Source organism: Hemitrygon akajei, chromosome 1, assembly GCF_048418815.1.
Source record: "Hemitrygon akajei chromosome 1, sHemAka1.3, whole genome shotgun sequence".
Taxonomy (NCBI): domain Eukaryota; kingdom Metazoa; phylum Chordata; class Chondrichthyes; order Myliobatiformes; family Dasyatidae; genus Hemitrygon; species Hemitrygon akajei.
The window spans coordinates 36,070,743-36,093,116 of NC_133124.1; the positions used below are offsets into that span (position 1 = coordinate 36,070,743).

General features: G+C 39.9%; 1 protein-coding gene across 2 annotated transcripts in view; it reads right to left on the reverse strand.

Annotated features, from left to right (window-relative positions):
- Nucleotides 1-22,374, reverse strand: part of prex2 (phosphatidylinositol-3,4,5-trisphosphate-dependent Rac exchange factor 2) — a 400,722-nt gene that overhangs the window by 306,280 nt on the left and 72,068 nt on the right. For both annotated transcript variants that reach the window (XM_073041067.1, XM_073041077.1), the window contains exons 2-5: nucleotides 8,094-8,165; nucleotides 5,882-6,004; nucleotides 4,704-4,808; nucleotides 1,190-1,291 (exon numbers count right to left, since the gene is read on the reverse strand). In XM_073041067.1, the coding sequence (XP_072897168.1) occupies nucleotides 1,190-1,291; nucleotides 4,704-4,808; nucleotides 5,882-6,004; nucleotides 8,094-8,165 (402 nt within the window). The remainder of the gene's footprint in view (nucleotides 1-1,189; nucleotides 1,292-4,703; nucleotides 4,809-5,881; nucleotides 6,005-8,093; nucleotides 8,166-22,374) is intronic.

Genomic DNA, 22,374 nt, shown 5'->3' on the forward strand with positions numbered 1-22,374 from the left:
GAAAGCCATTTCAATATGGAGAATTAGGATTGGAACATACAGTGGATTCCGGTTAATTGGGCCATCGGTTCACTGGGGCATCGCTTACTTGGGACAACTCTTAAAGGACAAAAACAAATTAAGAAAATAGCTGGGATTCCCTTTGCTTACTTGGGACAATATGCTGCCCAACTGGGGCAGCAGACTGTTACCAAACATTCTCTAACTAGGGTCAGTCGCATGCACGTGGTGTGGCTGTTAGAATCTACACAGTGCTCAGAGTGAACACTTTTAAATAGCATCAGTTGCATGTGTTAGTGTTCAAAGAGCAGTGATTTTTGTCGCTGATATTTGGTGAGAAATAAGCAATAAGACAATTCAAAACTGCTTTGCTCACTGCAGTTTCAAGCATTCAGATTTGGAAATGCCAGAAACAGCCAGGAGTGAAAATGAAACAATTTCAGTACTTCAACAATTTAGGACTACAAAGAATTTGAAGGTGTCGACAATCAACTTGAATGTAATCTTTGGTCCTAATCAGACACTCAGCTCTCACCTGTGGCTCCATGTAGCTGTTTGCAAGTGACAGTGGCCACACCATGATACACCACATCAACTGGCGGGCCAAACCAAGTGTGGATAGCCAGCGCCTCTCAAAACCCAGTGAGACAGGACATCCTACCATGCAAAGTCAGCTACACTGACTGGGCAGATGAGATCTAGAGTGAGATCCAATGACCAGGAGGGCAATTCTGCAAGGCTATGTGAGGAGCAAAGTGCATAACAAGCAAAGAAGAAGTCATGGTCATCCACTGCAAATAGGGAAGACTCCAATTATGATGTCTTCTCATCCCATTGGACCCTTACTTCCAAGTTGAGAGAGAGGAATGCCCAGTGCAATGGCTTTTCCACTTTAAAAACTCTCCCACGAAAGTTTTCTGTTATTGCCAGATACAAAGAACAACCACGGTAGTATTGGTAGTGTTCTAATCTGTTCTACATTTCTATTAAGTACATAATCCCTCAGCTAAATTGAAGCTTGCCTTTTTTATACCTTTTTAACAATTTCAATGAAACTTTGGCTAATTGGGGCAGCTGTTCGATAGCACCAAAATATACTGTTCCTAATGTGTTCCAATTGACTCAAATCCACTGTATTCAAAAATTTACTGTCACTGTCATGTAACAACTGAAACAATATTTTAAGTACCTTTAACAGAAGTGGATACTTGCAGATCCTTTGTATGGGAGCCACTAGATATCCTTCAAGTGGAACATCAGGGTTCTTCCGTCCTGCAAGCAGCATGCAACCCTCGTATATCCAAATGCAAAATAAGTAAATTAGATTATATGAATAAGCATAAAATTATAAAACAGCTCCTGTACCTACAACAAAGGCTTTGTCAATGTGATATAGAAAGAACACCCTGCTTTCTAGCCATCCATTTGAATTGCCATAAGGTATATTGTTAACGATTTCCAACATCCTTTTCCACATACTTTGATAGCTTATAGTCCAACAATTAGAAATTTAAAATGGCAAGTCATGAGAGCTAGACTTCTATAAAATAGGCAAGGTCTAAATTGCACTAGCCAGGCTGAAAGGAAAAGAAGAGGCAAACTGGAAAGTACTAACTAAATAATGGCAAGATTTTACTCAAATGTCAAAGCTGGCACACAATCCTGTTAATAATTCTACGAGAAACTAAATTCTTCTGCATTAAGATACATATCTCACGTTAAGAAGATAGAGTTACTAACTTGGGTATTTAATACAATTGTCGATTTAAGGAACTCAGATGACAATATGAATGACAGAATTAGGCTGGTGTTGGTTTTCAACACAAGGAATCAAAGAATTAGAATTATAACAAGGATCATGATGATGAAACAAAAATAATTATTAAATTACTAACTTGCCGTTGATTTAAATCCCAACTCCATCTCTAGACTTGAAGAGAAAGTTCAAATGTTCTTGTCACTCATAGAATCATAACTACTCTTCAAGAAGGGAGAGAGGCAGATGAAAGGACATTATAGGGCAGTTAGCCTGACCTCAGTGGTTGGGAAAATGTTGGAATCAATTATTAAGGATGAGGTCTCAGGTACTTGGAGGCACGATAAAATAGGCTGTAGACAGCATGGTTTCCTCAAGGGAAAATCTTGCCTGACAAATCTGATAGAATTCTTTGAAATAATAACAAGCAGGATAGACAAAGGAGAATCAGTTGATGTTGTGTACTTGGATTTTCAGAAGGCCTTTGACAAGGTGCCACACATGAGGCTCTTTAACAAGTTGAGAGCCCATGTTATTTTAGGGAAGATTCTAGCATGGATAGAGCATTAGCTGATTAGCAAGAGGCAAAGAGTGGGAATAAAGGGAGACATTTTTGGTTGGCTGCCGGTGACTAGTGGTGCTCCACAGGGGCCTGTGTTGGGACCGCATCTTTTTACATTATAAGCCAATGACATGGACGACATAATTGATGGCTTTGTTGCAAATTTCACAGACAATACGAAGATAGATGGAGGGGCAGGTAGTTTTGAGGAAGTAGAAGGACTTAGACAGATTAAGAGAATGAGCAAAGAAACGGCAGATGGAATAGAGTGTCAGGAAGTGTATGGACATGTAGCTTGGTAGAAGAAATAAAAGAAACTATTTTCTAAATGGAGAGAACATTAAAAAATCTGAGGTGCAAAGGGACTTGGAAGCCCTTGTGTAGGATTCCCTAAAGGTTAATTTGCAGTTTAAGTCTGTGGAAAGGATGGTAAATGCTATGTTAGCATTCATTTCAAGAGCACAAGGATATAAAAGCAAGGATGTAATATTGAGGCTTTATAGCCTCACTTGGAGTATTGTCAGCATGTTTGGGTCCCTTATCTGAGAAAGGATGTGCTGAAACTGCAGTGGGTTCAAAGGAGGTTCTTGAAAATGATTCCAGGATTGAACGACTTGTCATATGAAGAGTGTTTGATGGCTCTGCGACTATTCACTAGAATTCATGAGAATGAGAGCTGACCTAATTGAAACCTATCAAATGTCAAAAGGCCTTGATAGAGTGGACGTTTCCTAAGGTGGGAGAGTCTAGGACCGGAGGACACAGCCTCAAAATAGAGGGGCGTCCTTCTACAATGGAGATGAGGAGCATTTCTTTAGCCAAAGTAGCCAAAGAGTGTTAAATCTGTGGAATCCATTGGTGACTGTGGAAACCAAGTCTTTATGTATATTTATGGAAGAGGTTGATAGATTCTTGACTGGTCAGAGCATGAAGGGATATGGGAAGAAGGCAGGAGATTAGGGCTGAGAGGAAAAACAGATCAGCCATGATGAACTGGTAGAGCATTCTCAGTGGACCAAATGACCTAATTCTGCTCCTATATCATATGGACAACCTTTGATGTTTACTTGCAGTAAAGGCGCTGAAAACTCTTGAATCCTCCAGCATACAACCAGGGCTGTTTCAAGAAGTTTTGCTGACTGAAGTCTTATGCAATAGTTTAGCATAACATATTAGCTCACTGATAGATTTGGACCCAATGGGACATCACCTGGATCCTCAACTATAGACACAGAAGAAGATGAAATTGGAGCAACACACACAATATGCTGGAGGAACTCAGCAAGAAAGGCAGCATCTATGAAGGGGAATAAACAGTTAACATTTTGGGCCAAGACCTTTCATCAGGACTGGAAAGGAAGGAGGCTGAAGCCAGAATGAGGTGGGGGAGGGGAAGGAGTACAAGCTAAAAGGTGATAGGTGAAGCCAAGTGAGGGGGAGAGGAGATGAAGTAAGAAGCTGAGAGGTGATAGGTGGAAAAAGGGCTGGAGAAGAAGGAATCTGATTGGAAAGGAGAGCGCACCATGGGAGAAAGGAAAGGAGGGGGGCACCAGGGGAAGGTGATAGACAAGTGAGAAGAGTAGAGGAAAGAGGGTGGCCAGAGTGGGGAATTGCAGAAAAAAAAGGGGGAATGGAAGACCCCCAGAAGCTGGAGATATCAATGTCCAGTCTTCTATACATCATCCACCTGCTTGCACCAGTGAACAAGAATATGCATCCCACAGAGTTTAATTCCAAATCTTTGAGGGTCCTGCATGCCTGAAAGGATTCCTGCACCTGGACTTCACTTACTAAAAACACCAATTTATTTGCCATTTGCTTTGATATTTGCCAGAGTAAATATAACCTCATCCTGAAATATTCAATTTCTAATTATGGAATCTATGAAACTAGTTACAAAATGAGATAAAATGCTCCAGTTGCTCAAAATGTAAAACAAAAGTAGAAAATATTGAGGGTATATATCAGGCAAGTTAGCAGATATTATGGAAGTATAAATCACATGGCACTTAAGGCCATTAATGAGAGTGCTATGGAAGTCTTTTCTTACACCTCTGATCACTGAAACACAAGTGAAACTTTCTATATTGTTGTTAAAGTAAAGAATTAATTGTGGATGATTTGGCACTCTCAAAAATCTAAGTACATGGTTTGTGAGTTCACAGCTGAAAGGTATTACGACAAAATTAACTTGCAAACTGATCAATATTTCAACTCTGCTCTCCAAGAGGTCAATTAGACCACTTCATTCACAACAATTCACACACCTACAATGCTTTTCTGAAAATCTTTTTCAATGAAAAGGAATTTGTTGCATAGAACGTGCCTTAATAGCAGCCTAACCAAATGCTTTTGGCAATTGTCAAAGAAAAATGGAGTCATTACCAGCAAAAATGTCCGCACTGTCCGCATTTTATTCAGTTCCAATAGCAGCCTTTGTGCTTTCTCATGATTACTGCAGTATTCATCATAGATAGAAAATCGATGCTTCTGTATTTCCAAACCAAAAAAAAAACACGATAAACAACCTTGGTGAATAATCATTCAAAATCCTGAAACAAACCCTATACTACACTCACCCACACTGAAATGCTGGAGTCAGAGTCCCAATAGAAGACTACACAATAGACCACATGGGAATAAATAAAATGGTTGAAGGGGAAGTAATTAAAAATTGCAGGACAAAAGATCAGTTCCAGTATCCTTCCTTCAGAACATATTAGTGATGCTGCAGATACAGTAAAAAAAAATCTATATCTTACAATATCTAAAGTTTGCACCACAAGTATAATTCAAAGACAGAAAATGACTGAGTAAGTGAAGAGAAGTGGCAGAGACACTCCAATTCACAGACATAGGAAAGTATTACTATAGACACCAGACTAAACAATACTCTCTGTGTCACGTATTTCAGGACTTTGCAATCAGCATGTTGCTTTTAATTAGCTACCAGATTTTCTGCAAAGCCAATTGAATTATAGTATTACCAAAGCTGTTATTGGCACCGAAACAGTGAAGTAAAACCAGATGCTGGAAATACAAAGGGCATCAGGTGGCACCTATGATTCATGACACAAGGTGAATGCTATAGGTCATAAATCTGCATCAGAAATGGAAAAACTGAAAGGTTAATACATAGTAACATGCAAAATAATGTGAAGGTGATCAGGAATGAAAGAACAAAGGAGAAGCAACTTAGTCCTATTTTCTCCCCTCATACTTTCCCTTGTACTTTTCTCCCCCTCTCCACTTTCTTTGGATCAGAATTTTTTTCATCTCCAAGATCATTAAAAAGGTCGTCACCTTGTAACTTAAACAGATGTTTCCTGACCTGCCAGAGTTATGGTGTTATTTGTTGCATAATTAATTTTACCGACAACTATTGCTACGGAGCAAAAATGGTGATTGCAAAGTTATGGACAATATTGTATTGACAGATAGTGATTTTTGTGGTAATATTATTGATAAATAAACGTATATTTCCTTCACTAGAGGACTAAGGCATGAAATCAGCATGAAGAACACAAGGAAGCATCAGTGTAGGCAAAGGCAAAAATACATACAAATTGAAGAAAACAGCTTCCCAATTCATGTTGGGCATTAGGCTCAGGCTGCAGGCACTGCTCAATCATGCTCAGGAATTCTTTGTGGACTCCAAGAATGTCCTCAATATTAGAAAACAATGTCTGAAAGTAAATATGAAATACCACAGAATCAGAGCTGTTAACAATTTAAAAATTGTACCATCAAATCCCTACTATACTTTCCTTGAAGGTATTTTCTATATCACCTTCTTACTCCCTCATTTATGCCCATACCCCACATAAATTCAACATTTTAACCCCTAGTTCATGAGAAATGGCTCCACGTGCCCCAACAACTTGCCAGTTGATCGCCTGTGTCATTCTCTCTGCCCATCCCGATGCCAGCCCACCTTCTTAACCCAAAGGCCATTACGACCGAATTAATACAGTCCACATTTATGTCACTACTATGCACATATAAGCAGTAATAAATAAAAGAAGACGGTATTCTGGGACACACTTCTTTTCAGCAGCATATGTTAAGGACACTTATACCATTAACACTGCTGAAATACATAGATTCTATGTGGATTGGGAAACCAGCAGTGGTTTTAAATATATACTGCTCACCTGACACCATAAAACCATAAGATACAGGAGCAGAACTAGGCCATTCAGCCTATTGAGTCTGCTCCACCATTTCATCATGGCTGATCCATTTTCCCTCTCAACCCCATACTCCTGCCTTCTCCCCATAGCCTTTCATGCCCTGACTAATCAAGAAACTATCAAGCCCCACCTTATACACACCCAATGGCCTGGCCTCCACAACCGCCTGTGGCAAGGAATTCCATAGGTTCATCACCCTCTGGCTAAAGAAATTCCTCCTCATCTCCATTGTAGATGGATAATCTTCAATTCTGAGGCTGTACCCTCTGGTCCTACATTCCACCACTATAGAAAATATCTTCTCCACATCCACTCTATCTAGCCTTTCACTATTCGATAGGTTTCAATTAGATCCACCCCTCATTTTTCTAAATTCCATTGAGCACAAGCCTTCAAACACTCCTCATACAATAATCCTTTCATTGCCAGAACTACTCTCGTAAACCTTCTCTGAACCCTCCTCAATGTCAGCACATCCTTTCTTAGAAAAGGGACCAAAACTACTCACAATACTCCAAGTGAGGACTCACCAGTGCCTTATAAAGCCTCAGCATTACACCTTTGCTTTTACTTGTTTGTCCTCTTGAAGTGACTGCTAACAATGCATGTGCCTTCTCCACCACTGACTCAACCTGCAAGATAAAACCTTTAGGGAATTCGCAAAAGTACCCCCAAGTCCTGTTAGACCTCAGAATTTTGAATTTTCTGACCATTTAGAAAATAGTCTAAGCTTCTGTTCCTTCTACCAAAGTGCATGACCGCATACTTCCTAACACTGTATTTCATCTGTCACTTCTTTGCCCATTCTCCTGATCTGTTTAAAGTCTTTCTGCAGCCTTCCCGCTCCCTCAACACTACCTGCCCCTCCAACTACCTCTGTATTGCCAGCAAACTTGACTACAAAGCCATCAAATCCATTATTCAAATCACTGGCATATACTGTTAAAAGAAGTGGTCCCAACACCTACCCATACAGAACACCACCAGTCACCAGATTCCAACCAGAAAAGGCTCCCTATATTCCCACTCTTTGCCTCCCACCAATCAGCCATTATTGCTTATAAAATCATGGATTCTTACCTTGTTAACGAGCTCATGTGTGGCACATTGTCAAAGGTTTTCTGAAAATCCAAGTACACAACATCCACCAATTCTCCAACATCTTCCCATTCACTGAGGTCAGGCTAACAGGCATGTACTTTTCTTTCTGCTGCCTTCCTGCTTCTTGAAGAGTGGAATGACATTTGCAGTTTTCCAGTCTTCCAGAAAGACATGCCAGAATCAAGAGATTCTTGAAAAATCATTACTAATGCCTCCACAATCTTGTCAGCTACCTCTTTCAGAACCCTAGTCCAGGTGACTTACCTACTTTTCAGGACTCTCAGTTTCCCAAGCTCCTTTTCCCTCGTAATAGCAATTGTACTCACTTCTGTCCCCTGACAGTCTTTAACTTCCAGAATACTGCCAGTGTCTTCCCAGTGAATAAAATACTTAATTGGTTTATCCACCATTACTACCTCAATTTGATAATGCATTTATCATCAAAAAGGCTCAAAGAATGAATGGCCTCTATAGTTCTTACCTTAACTGTTTCTTCTGTCACATTTTTGTCAACTTTAGAAGCTGCATGTTGGATCATTCGCTGAAGAAATGCCTGATAAATAAAAACATTTATATAAACTTGAAATAGTATATTTTATATTATCTATTTAATAAAATTAAAGGAAGTTCTTTATTTTCTATCAGACAATCCTAATCACTGTTGTGCAATTGTAAGTAAAGGAAAAGAAAACTACAGAATTGAGTTTATTTCCCTCTATTTATTGTTTCAGGGAAGTCAACATGCCATATGATAGTTCCTGAAGACTTCTCTATTAAAAATGAAAGAAAGTACTTCAGTAAATTTTATCTCTTTATTATACCATATGCTGTTTTAGCTGAGTGACTATTTTGCTGTCATTATTTATCTGTTTGTAATTGCATCAATATATTAGACTCCCTATCCTAGGTTCATCATTTTGATGTAATTACAAAGAAGGCATGACAGCAACTATATTTCATTAGGAGTTCGTGGAGACATGATCTGTCACCAAAGACCCCTGCAAACATCTACACATGTACTGTGGAGAGCGTTCTGTTTGCATCACCATCTGGTATGGAAGGGCCACTGCACAAGATGAAAAAAAGCTGCAGAGAGTTGTGAACTCAGCCAGCTACATCATGGACACAAAGTTCCCCAGCATTCAAGACATCTTCAAATGGCGATGCCTCAAGTAGACGGCATCCATCGTTCAGGACCCACATCACCAGGACATTCCCTCTTCTCATTGTTACCATCAAAGAGGAGGTACTGGAGCTAGAAGGTCCACACTCAACGTTTCAGCTTCTTCCCCTCCACCATCAGATATCTGAATGGATAATGACCCCATGAACCCTACTTCACTTTTTGCACTACTTAATTTAACTTTCGAAATAGATTTCTTATTGTTATGTATTGCACTGTACTGCTGCCACAAACACAAATTTCACGGCATATGTCAGTGAAATTAAATGTGATTCTGGTCTCGTCTTTCATTTGTGTTGTTTACTAATGTATGGACTGAATCCTCTTACTGTACACCATGAATATGGATTTAATTAATGGAAATTAGTATTTTTGATTTAATGCTTTATCTAATTCAATGACAGTAGTACATTAACAACTCAAATCCCACTGAAGGCATCAAACTACTGCTGAACTTCAGGTTTTGCCAGTGTTCCCTATTACATATAGAGGTTTCATGAAAAGACTGAAAAACAATGTTTGAATCTCACCATTAAGCCAAAGCACTGACAAGGGACCTTATCAAGATTGCAAGTGATATCAGAAGTGACTACCATAAAATCATTTTCTCCACCCATTAGCAGCTTCCCTGAGAAAGGCATTTGATGCTTCTTTGTCGACTTCAAGTCTGCTCAGATGATGGAGGGTCACGCTCTTTCACGGGTTAACCTTTTCTTCTGTATTTATCTAGTCCAAAGTTTATGTCAGTTCCACTATTTGAATTAATTGCTTTGGCTCTACTGATGAAGGAGTGTATAATTTCAAATCGTCCATGTATAAAAGGTGTGTCAGGGTCTAATTCATTTGGGTCTCTCTGATCTGATACCCTATTTTTGTCCAATTCAATAAATTAAAAAGTAGGTTTAAAGCTAAAGAAATATGTGAGCTTAGAGAGTCACCCTGGAAAATTTTGATAACGGTAGTTGTTGTTTTTTGGTTGCTAGTAGATCGTGTGATTATAGTACACCAATACTTCATCAGATGCCTCAGGAATTTCACATGTATTGGGTGTAGTTATCTATATTCAGAGCTTCTATTAACCATGAGTGTGGGACACAATCAAATGCTTTTTGGTAGACAATATAACAACTTAAAAGATTTCTGCTTTTCCACTGGGTTTGATTTAGAATTACAGAATCTATTATCAATTGTTCTCTACATCCTTTCATAACTTCATAACATCCTATCATTATTGCTATTTTTTTTCTCAGCTCAAACTGGTAAAACCAGAGATATGGTCATTGCCAAGCACACTCATTTCTCAATTGCTGGGAACTTTTGGACTATTCTAGTAGTGTTTAGTATTGTGGCTTTCTGGAGATTTACATACATATTGCTGAAAAGACTGAATTGTTCAATGTTATTGTGTGGTGACATTGGAATGATACCAATTGTAAATATTACTATTGGGACCATGTTTACCCTGTTCTCGTTCCATGTCCTTTCAATTTCCTCTTTTAATTTAGCATATTTCTGATGTTTGATTTCTATATGTTATGTGTGTTTTGAATGGTTATATCCAATAAGTAAGTTGTTCTTGCTTATTTATCCTGTAGTATTATATCTGAACAGTTATTAAGGATTATAATTTGCAGGCTTCTGACTCTAAAACTGTTCCAGGTTTGTATTTATAGTAAGGTTTGGGGTATTTTATGAGTTTGTATTTTAAAGCAAGATATTGGTGAATGATGTTCCTGTGTCAGTAATCAGATTGAGTTAAACTACTGCAGGATTCTATAATATGTTGGATTGTTATTATTAATAATATTTCTATTTCTATATGCACAGTTTGTTGCCTTTCACACATTGTTTGTCCTGGTACATGCAGTCTTTCATTGATTCTATTGTGTTTCTGGAATTTACAAGAAAATGCATCTCAGGGTTGAATAGGGTGACATATACTGCATGTACTTTGATAATAAACTACTTTGAACTTCAAACTTAGAATGTGAAAGCTACCCTGCACCATTATGTCTGGAGAACCCCAGAGCTGTAACTTATGATCCTCATTTGTTTCTTTTCTACAAGTTATCATCAACTATAACATCTGAAAACACATCACCCAGTTCCACATACCAGTAAAATTCTGATAAACCCCTCATCCAATAATTTAGCAATTCTCACAGTCCAGTATCTGCCTCACCAGCTTGCTGTTCTCACTTCTGACATACAGCCTATGATTCCCACATTCCTTGCCCTGGTTCCTGGACTCTCTTTCCACTCACTGGGGCTCTACTTCACATCTCCCTTTTAACTTACCTGGTTCACTAGGAAATTTATTCTAATATATTTTAAATGTCAAAAGTGTCATGGTGCAAATAATAACTACATCCATTTGAAATTCAGCTGGCTCAGCACCCCAGGCTCCTAAGGCACCAAATCATTAGGGCTTTACTATATGGAATGAGGTCACTGAGCTCTACCCAACTACCATCCCACAGAAACTTTCTCCAGCACTGGGGAAAACCAAAACCACTATCTGGGGACACACACTGCAACCTTAACATCCTACTTGGCCCAGAAATGCTGACACCATGACCTCCCCATCGCTATTTCCAACTTGATACACTGTCCACCTCCCTACAATCTCTACAAACCCAGATTACAGGTTATTTGTATCTCTGGGCTCAATTGTTCCAATGCCATCCTAATTATTTAATCACTTAATAAGGGGTACCTAATTATTGGGTATATTTAAAGCAGAAGTTGATAGGTTCTTGATTAATAAGGGTGCTAAATGTTACTGGGAGAAGACAGGAGAATGGGATTGAGAGGGATAATAAATCAGCCACGATGAAATGGGGGATCAGAGTCAATAGGCTGATCCATAATTATGCTCCTATGTCTTCTGGTCTTAATTAACTTCCCACCATCTCCTTCAAGAATTGGAGCTTATCCAAAACTCTGGAAGTGATATTCAAATTTGCATTAACCTAGTCATCAATTATCTGTCCACAAACTGACCTCTGGTAGCAACAGTTGGATTTGTTACTTACAGCCCCATTTCAAATTCAAACATGGTTTTGATCTCTCTGTCTCTAAAACATCCATATGTTTCCCAAATTCTAGTCTTTTGAATTTAAATCACTCCATCAGCAGCAGCTGTAACTTTTGATCAGCAGATCCCAAGATCTAGAGTTCCTTACCTAAACATCAAGCCCCGTGAAATGTTTCATTTTGGCAATATTACCTTAATATTTCCTTATATGGCTCAGTGTCATTTTCTTTTCATATATAAATCTCACAGGAAGTACTTTAGAACATTTTACTGAGTTTAAGCTCAGCATAAATTTAAGATGCAATCTATTTCAATCAATCAGGAACTGAAATAGTTTGATATTCATCCATTTTGATGTAATTTAGAGTATCATTGAAAACTGGTGGAGTCCTTAAGACATGTTTGTAAATGTAAGTCAATTTGAAATTAATACATTTAATGCTAATTAATTTGGATTATTTTACATAACAAGAATCATTTATAATCTTTATAATATGATGGGTGTGTACACAAAAAAGCTTAGTTATTTTTCAACATTTTTCTACTTCATGCAGACATATTGATAATAGAAAGACTCAACAAATTAAATATCAAAATCTGGATGTGCGTTCTTTTGCCTTTCCAGTGGAAGAACATCTAGTGGCTTTCTCAAGCATTGAACACCTTCAGCAATTGAAAATGCACTTTTGTAAGATAATGTCAATGGCTTAGGACAATGCAGTGACTTACGGTAGGTCAAGATTCACAAAAAAAATGGAAGCTCAGTTGTTTAAAAATGACAAGAAATTGATGCCACATAAAAACAGGTAAACTAGAAGAACTCAGAGGTTGCGCATTGTCTTATTTATAAGTAGGCTAAAAAAAATCACCTAATTCATTTTAAGTATCAGAATAATTAATTTTATATGAAATAATATTTTAATGAATCATGACCCTCATTGACCACAATATTTTTTTATTTATTCTGACATCTATTTCTATTACATTATCTGCAATTCTGGAGAGCAACAATTCAGGTATATCTCAAATTATTTATAACTTTCTTTATTATCTAAATATAGTAAGTGAAAATTACAATGGAAGATAGAAAATTCATGCCAAAAGGAAAATGTTACAATAGTTATGGGGATCTCAATATGCAGGTAGATTAGGAAAATCAGGTTGGTGCTGAATTCTAAGAGGGGGAATTTCTAGAGCAGTGGTTCCCAACCACCAGTCCACAGCCTGGTGGTTGGGGACCACTGTACTAGAGTGCCTACAAGATGGCCTTTTAGAGCTGCCCATGTTTGAGCCCACTAGGGGATCAGCTATTCTGGCTTGGATGTTCTGCAATGAACCAGGATTGATTAGAAAGCTTAAGGTGAAAGAACCCTGAGAGGAAAATTATCATAATATGATTGAATTCACCTTGAATTTTGAGAAGGAGAAGCCAAAGTCAGATGGTATTAGTATTACAGTGGAGTAAAGGGAATTACAGAGGTATGAGAGAGGACTTGGCCAGAATTGGTGGGAAAAGAACACTGGCAGGGATGACAACAGAGCAGCAATGACTTGAATTTCAAGAAGCAATTCAAAAGGCACAGGATATATATATCCCAAAGAGGAAGAACTATTCTAAAGGCAAGAGGACAACAATGGCTAACGAGGGAAGTCAAAGCCAACATGAAAACCAAAGAGAGGGCAAATAATAGAGCAAATATTAGTGGGAAGCTAGAGGATTGGGAAGCATTCAAATACCAACAAGAGGCAACTAAAAAGTCATTAACAAGGTAAAGATAGAATATGAAAGTAAGCTAGCCTATAATATTAAAGAGCATATCAAAAGTTTCTTCAGATATATAAAGTATAAAAAAGAGGCAAGAGTGGATATCAGTGCACAGGAAAACGATGCTGGAGAGCTAGTAATGGGGGACAATGCAATGGCGGACAAACTGAGTAAGTATTTTGCATCAACCTTCACTGCAGAAGACACCAGCCGTATTGTGGAAGTTCCAGATGTCAGGGATCATGAAGCATGTGAAGTTACCATTACTAGGGAGAAGTTTCTTGGGAAACTGAAATGTTTGAAGGTAGATAAGTCACCTGGATCAGATGGTGTACTCCCCAGGGTTCTGAAAGAGATAGCTGAGGAGTTTGTGGAGGCATTAGTAAAAGATCTTTTGAGAATCACTAGATTCTGGAATGGTTCCAAAAGACTGGAAAATTACAGATATCACTCCACTCTTCAAGAATGGAGAAAGTCAGAAGAAAGATTAGACATTGGCTCAATGGGAAAAGTCAGAGAGTAGTAGTCGAGGATTGCTTCTTTGAGTGGAGGCCTGTGACTAGTGGTGCGCCATTGTTATTTGTCATCTATATCAATGATCTGGATGACAATATGGTAAACTGGATCAGCAAATTTGCTGATGATACAAAGATTGGAGGTGTAGTGGACAGTGAGGAAGGTTTTCAAAGCTTGCAGAAGGATTTGGACCAGTTGGGAAAAAAATGGGCTGAAAAATGGCAAAAGGAGTTTAATACAGACAAGTGTGAGGTATTGCACTTTGAAAGGAAAACCCAAGGTAGAACATACAAGGTAAATGGTAGGGCACTGAGGAGTGCAGTAAAACAGAGAGATATGGAAATACAGATACAAAATTCCCTAAAAGTGGCGTCACAGGTAGATAGGGTAGTAAAGAGAGCTTTTGGTACATTGGCCTTTATAAATCAAAGTATTGAGTATAAGAGTTGGAATGTTATGGTGAGGTTGTATAAGGCATTGATGTGGCCAAATTTGTAGTATTGTGTGCAGTTTTGGTCACCAAATTATAGGAAGGCTATTAATAAGGTTGAAAGAGTGCACAGAAGGTTTACAAGGATGTTGCTGGGACTTGAGAAACTGAGTTACAGAGAAAAGTCGAATAGGTTAGGACTTTATTCCCCGGAGCGTAGAAGAATGAGGGGAGACTTGATAGAGGTATATAAAATTATGATGGGTATAGATAGAGTGAATGCAAGCAGGCTGTTTCCACTGAGGCTAGGGGAGAAAAAAACCAGAGGACATGGGTTACGGGTGAAGGGGGAGAAGTTTAAAGGGAACATTAGGGGGGGCTTCTTCACACAGAGAGTGGTGGGAGTGTGGAATGAGCTGCCAGATGAAGTGGTAAATGCGGGCTCACTTTTAATATTTAAGAAAAACTTGGACAGGTACATGGATGAGAGGTGTATGGAAGGATATGGGCCAGGTGCAGGTAGTGGGACTAGGCAGAAAAATGGTTCAGCATAGCCAAGAAGGGCCAAAAGGCCTGTTTCTGTGCTGTAATGTTCTATGGTTCTAAAGAAAATCATAAGACAGTTAGTCTGACCACAGTGGTTGGGAAGATGTTGGAGTCAATTGTTAAGGATGTGTTTTTGTGTTATTTAGAGGCACACGACAAAATAGGCAATAGTCAGCATGGTTTTCTCAAGGGAAAATCTTGCCTGACAAATCTATTGGAATTTCTTTGAAGAAATAACAAGCAGGAGGCACAAAAGAGAATCAGTTGATGTTGTGTTCTTGGATTTTCAGAAGGCTTTTGACAAGGTGCCACACATGTATCGTTTAACAAGCTTTGAGCACATCATATTACAAGGGTGATTCTAGGATGGGAATAAAGGGAGCTTTTTTCTGGTTGGCTGTTGGTGACTAGTGATGTTCCACAGGGGACTGTGTTGAGAGCAGTTCTTTTTACATTAGATGTTAATGATTTGTATGATGGAACTAATGGCTTTGTTACAAAGTTTGTGACAAAACTATTTACATCCCCATTTCAAGTTCAAACATGGTTTTGATCTCTTTGTCCGTATGTTTCCCAAAATCTGGTCTCATAAGTTCTACTTTCCCTCCAACTATTCACAAAACTCAGAATTTTTGCTAAAGTTAACATGAAACAAGATATAAACCTAAAATGACCCTGAAACAGCAGAAAGTAAACTTTCTTAATGCTCTAAGCACAAGCCAACAATAATACAGAGCTGTGTGTTATTTCCCTTAAAAGTCTGTCAGTAGCTAATGCATGTGGATGGAAGTAATACAGATTAACTCATAGTTTTCGTTCAGCAGTTGGCTTCATATGTTTCACATAAGCTCTCTCTTTCCCTCTCCCTCTCTTGTATTTAATAATGCAGGGCTGCCTGGTAATTTGATTTAGTGTATTCAATGACAAAACCAAATTGACATGATTATTCCAAACTTGGTTGGGTTGGCCTCCTAACATCTCTCGCCTCTCAGCACTTCCAGCTGATATTCTGACTTTCTGTAACTATTCCACTTGGGATCTAACATCTGCTATTATCATAGGGAAGTTAAAATGCTGCTTGAAATTACATTCCCAGAAGAGTATATATAGTTATCAAAACATGAACTTACATATAACCGAGCCATCAGATTTTTAAGTTCTGCAATAAATATAAATATCTTAATTGTCATTTAATCAAGTATTTTATATTTATATGAATCTCTTTTAGGATAGTCTGATAGTCTAACAGTGGTGGAGGAGGATACGATAGGATCTTTTAAGAGACTGCTGGATAGGTACATGGAGCTTAGAAAAATAGAGGGCTATAGGTAACCCTAGGTAATTTCTAAAATAAGTACATGTTCTGCACAGCATTGTGGGCCGAAGGGCCTGTATTGTGCTGTAGGTTTTCTGTGTTTCTATGTTTCTAATTCTGCTCTAATGCACGGAAACTTAAGTCAGTATAATACTGTTGGTTTAATCATGTCATTTTCTCTCCACATAGGAGCACATTATAAACATCAGGAATTCAAAAACTGGAGAACTAGATTTAAAATGTGCTCCACCTTTCATCAAAATCATGGCTAATCTTTAATGTCAGTGCCATTTTCCAGTACTATCCCCAATTCCCTTTGGTCCCATAATGCCCTCCATAATTGTAGTTGCTCAACAATTTTAATGTGTAGAGCAACTGAGCTTCCACTGCCGTCAAGGATGGAGAATTCCAAATACTTACAACCCTCTGAGTAACATTACTCCTTATATCAATCGTACTCACTAAAAGTTAGAAGAATGACAGGGAAGTTTCATAGAAACCTATAGAATTCCAACAGGACTGGGCAGACAAGATGCAGGAAAGATGTTACATTCTTACATTGCAACAATACCTATATTTCAAATTATGTAAATAGTTGTAAAGTACATTAGTTCACGCTGAGGTCATGAAATGAAAGCCTTTGTTTTGGGAATAATAAGGGCACAAGCAATTATAATCACTACTTAATCTTTATGAAATTCCTCAGCAATGCAGGAAACTGTTGTTGAACCCTTCTAGTGTTCTTGTGCAGGGTGTAGAAACTCTGAACTAAACACCAAGTTAAACTGTAGCCAATGAGGACAGGATCACAGTAAGATTAACTGTTTACTGTTCACTCTTCCACATTAAAGTATGGTGAAAAGGCGTTGCTTCTATGATGTTTCTTAGTGGGTAGAAATGGAACTTTCTTGCGCTGATCCTGCACACACAAGCTCCCACCTTCCCATTTCTCCAAACCATTATTTACCCACAAGACATGGCGAAACTGGGTGTGATGTCATCGCATGCCACAATACATCATTGATAATGAATTTACCTTCAACAACTGCAATGTAGTTATCAACCTTAACTTTAACTGGAAAATAGTTACAAACGATTACTAAAGCGAAAATGTAATAAAGCTAAATAAATGCCTTAAGGGCAACACACTCCCTGCCTGACCTTTGTATGGTCACTATGAACATGATACAAAACTTTAGTCTCTAGATCAGTCTTTAGGTAGAAGTAGAATGACTTCAGCAACTGGTCTTTGGTAAGTTTTCACATCACCTTGGTCAGAAGTTTTTAACTCAACCTTCCTGACATGTCCACCCCTACCAGGGAATGTGGCAGTGATTCTGGCCATTGGCCAGCAGTTGCAGGCGATCTGCTTGTCCCTGAGCAGGACTAGATCTCCAGCTTGAAGGTTCCTGTGAGGTTCTGTCCACTTTTGTCTGTGTTGCAAAAAATTCATGTCTCCAACGGGACCAGAACTGATTTGCGAGAGCCTGAACCCATCTCCATTGCTTTGTGTACAAGTCCTTGTCTGAGAAGTGTGCACAGTACTTCGTAGGTCAGTCAGGTGTGTTGCTGCAGAAACACCAAATCAAGGATTCTTCTGGCGATGCCAATCATCTGCTCCCAAGAGCCTCCCATGTGAGAGGCGTGTGGTGTATTGAATTCCCAGTTGCATCCCTGCTCACTGAGGTACCTTTGCACTGTTTTGTCCATCCCGAGCTCCTTGGATGCTCCAACAAAGTTTGTGCCACAATCAGATCTTAACTGTTTTGTGGGGCCTCTTAGTGCAAAGAAGAGCCTGAGAGCGTTAATGCAGCTGAATGTATCTAAAGATTCGGTTACCTCAATATGCATCGCTCTCGAACTCATGCAGCTGAACATGATGGCCCACCGTTTGCTCTCTGCTTGCCCTCCTCTGGTGCGTCTAGTGGTGATGGTCCAAGGACCAAATACATCGAGCCCCACATACGTAAAAGGAGGGCAGACTTTGAGGCGTTCTGGTGGAAGGTCCGCCATACGTTGAACTTCCAGCTTTCCTCACAGTTTCAGGCAGGTTACACATTTGTGGAGTACTGAATTGATCCGTGTTTTGCCTCCCAAGATCCACAGTTCCGCTGCTCTGATTGTTCCCTCCATCAGGTGACGGCCCTGATGCCTTACCTGTTCATGGTGATGGCGAGTAAGCAGTAAGGACACGTGGCTGTCTTTGGGCAGGATTACTGGGCTCTTTTCTGCAGCTGAAAGGTAAGAGTGTATTAACTGGCCTCCAATGCAAATGAGATCGTTCTTCAGGATCGGGCTGAATTTCCTCAAAGGGTGTCCTTTGGTATTGGTTTATTAGCTTAGAGGGCCGAAAACTCCTCTGCAAAAGCTGCTCTTTGAGTTGCTTTAAGGATGACGTCCTTTCCCTAGGCCAATTTGTCCGCAGTGCGAGTTAAGTCACATTTGTGCCATCCCTTGCATTTACTATTTTGGGATGAGTGTTTGTGGGATCTGGCCATGTGGATGAGGAACACAAATCCTCTCACTAAGGAATTCAAGGTGGAGAACCGCTGAAAGCGTTCAGTGGTACGTATTGATTCTTCCAGGTAGGTGACACCAGACCAGTTTGTATTTGCGACCGAATTTCTGAGTCTCTTTCGGGTTCGATCAGCTCAAATGTCTCGCTCATTTGAGTTCTTCCTGCTGATGGGGCAAGTTTATTATCGTGCTCAGTTTGAGTGAAGACTGACTGTCCCCGTATCTTCTCGGTTACTTTACTCTACTTGTTAAAGCCTTGTTATGCTTCCTTGATACACATAAAGCTTGTGCAGGGTTGAAAAATTGAATGGCGGCCACTCTCTAGCACATTGGTCTTGAGTGTGTTAACTATCGGTTTGTGTACATCGCCAAGGCACACCTCTCCTATCACCACCCAGCCCAGATCCAGGCACTGGGCAAAGGGGGCATCATGTGGTCCATTGACCTGCTGCCTGACCTTGTGCACCCTGAGAACGTCTCTACCGAGTAGCAGGAGTATTTCTGCTTTTGGATCCGGTTCTGGGATGTACTTGGCAATGTGGTGGAGACGCGGCTGGTGTAGCACTGCGCTTGGTGTTGGAATATCGGTGCGGTTATTCAAGATTTCATTGTACTCCAAGAGTGGAGGGAGATAGATGACAACTTTACCATTCAGCTACTCAAGCTGGAAGCCCTCTGCCTTCCTGCCATATGTTTCTACTCTGCCTGAGCAAGTTCTAAGGTAGTATGGGAATTGATTACTCTCTACGCTGAACAACTCGAAGAACTCTGGTCTGACTAGTGAGCGATTGCTCTGGTCGTCCAGAATTACATGGCGTTTGACAGCCTTGTCTTTGGCTCCCTTAGGGTATATCTTAGTGAGGCAGATATTTGAGCAAGAACAGCTTGGTTGACCTTGACCTTGACCACAAACTTCTGTGCAGCTTGTGCTGACAACAGTTGTATCGGGGTGATCCTCTCCCTCCCCACTGTCCTCTTGTGAGGGTGAAAGAGCTTTGTCAGTTTGCGGTGACGGGCCATGCGATTAGTGCTGTTGCATTCCAAGCATTTTACGGGGAACGTACTCTCTAGCGAGGTGAGAGGTAGAGGAACAGCATTTAAAACATATTCTTTTCTCCTTGAGAAGGCCCTTTCTCTTGACAAAGGGGTTTTTTCCGAAACATTCTGCATTTTTTGAGGGGGTGGGGTTTGTCGTGCAAGGGACAATTCTTGCCAGGGTCATTGTTAGTTGTGGGGACTTCAGTTTTACGCACTGAGACAAGTTTATTGATGTTAAAATTGTTCAAAATGGATTTGACTGGCTTGGTGTGAATTGTACTGCTACCTTGACTCATGAAGCTAGGGTCGTTTCGCTTCTTCGCCTCCTTGTGCACAAACCTAGTAAAATACTTAAAGGGAGGGAATTGACCACCGTTCTCTTCCCTGTACTCTGAGCCAACAGACACCCACCTTTCCTGCAGCCCAAATGGAAGTTTGTCCACAACTGGTCCAATTCCGCATTAAGTATCTAGATATGACAGGCCAGTTAAATAGCCATCTTCTTTAGCACCTTGAATCTCCATGAGTAAATCTCCTAGTTCTCTTAGTTTAATGTGGTCCTTGGCTGACACTCTAGCAAAATTTTCCAGACATCGAAATAGTGCCGCTTCAATAATTTCAGGGGCCGCATATCACTCCCGAAGTCTCTCCCATGCTTTGCGTAAGGCTAGCTTGGGGTTGTTGACGTACACTGAACGTATGCGTTTCACCTGTTCGCATGATTCCTTTCCCAGCCATTTCATCATAAGATCCAACTCTTGGGTTGCTGTGAGCTGGACTCCGCCAGTTGCATTGGCAAACGAGGAGTACCATGCACGGTAATTTTCAGGCCTATCGTCAAACTGGTATAGTCCTAAAGTGACGAGATCTTGTCGTGCTAAATACTGTGCCAAGGGTTCTACTGCAAGTGGCATGCTGGCTGGGGGAATATGTTGGCAGGCATATGACTGAGCGTGTACATTCGTTATGCGATTTGCTGTTCTGACTTCAGCCTTTGCCTCTTCTCTAGTCAAATCTGGTAAGTTTGGTGCCGTGAAGCATTTATTGTCAGCCCTTTCATTGTTGAGTTCGTTGCAAGGTTGCAAGCGTAAATTGTCTTCTTCAGATGGATGCGATGCAATTGGGCTTCCCTGTGACTCCTCATGAAATGGGACATTAGCAGGTAAGTATGGAGAGGAAGAACGAATCTTCAGGTCATTTTGAGATTGGACATATTCGCTGGTGCATTCCAATCTGGTCCTTTCTGATGTAGATTTTACTACTTCATCAAGAACGTGCATTTCTTCAGCGCTTTCTAATATTTCTGCTTCCACCATGGCAGCATTGGCTTCTTGGTGTAGTGCCAGCACTTCTAATTCTGTTTCTATCCTTACCTTTGCCAACTGGTTTTCAGCTTCTCTGGCGGCCCTTTCCATTTTCAGTTTTGTTCTTGTTCAGCATATGCCACTTGCACCTTGGCGGCTCCTGCTTTAGCTCCTGCAAGGGCAGCCTTGCTTGCTGACACCCTACTGCTTTTGGTACTGGATATCAACATATCAACCACTTGAGGCTAGATCGCGAGTCCATCGGACCACTTGTCAAAACACCTGGTAATGGCGCCTTTTCACTATAGTGTTCTCGTGCAGGATGTAGAAACTCTGAACTAAACACCAAGTTAAACCGTAGCCAATGAGGACAGGATCACAGTAAGATTAACCGTTTACTGTTCACTCTTCCACATTAAAGTATGGTGAAAAGGCGTTGCTTCTATGATGTTTCTTAGTGGGTAGAAATAGAACTTTTCTCGTGCTGATCCTGCACACACAAGCTCCCACCTTCCCATTTCTTCAAACCAGTATTTACCCACTAGACGCAGCGAAACTGGGTGTGACGTCATCGCATGCCGCGCCATCACAGATAATGAATTTACCTTCAACAACTGCAACGTAAATTATCTACCTTAACTTTAACTAGAAAATAGTTGAAAATGTAATAAAGCTAAATAAATGCCTTAAGGGCAACACAATCCTTATTATACATTATCTATCAGAGCACAATACAATAAAAACTCTCTACAAGAGTGAATCACTTAGAAACCAATGAAATGGATGCACAGTTTGATTCATTTTTATAAGACAAATATTTTTGAAATAATGGTCACCTGGATTAATGACTACAGAGAGCTTAAATGGAGACACGGGCATCTATTAGTTTGTTTGAGATGCAAGCATATTTACCTGATCTAATCACATTTTTCCCCAAAGGTACAGGTGACAACCATTGTGCTGAGACTCATTCAAGAAGAAATAGCTTGCTGAGAAGTTCGGTTAATTATGCACAAATCATGAAATCACTTTTGCCCTCACAAATCACCTTGTCATGGTGCAACACCTCCATTTGCAACTTCAGGACCAATGAACCACAATCAGTAAAACA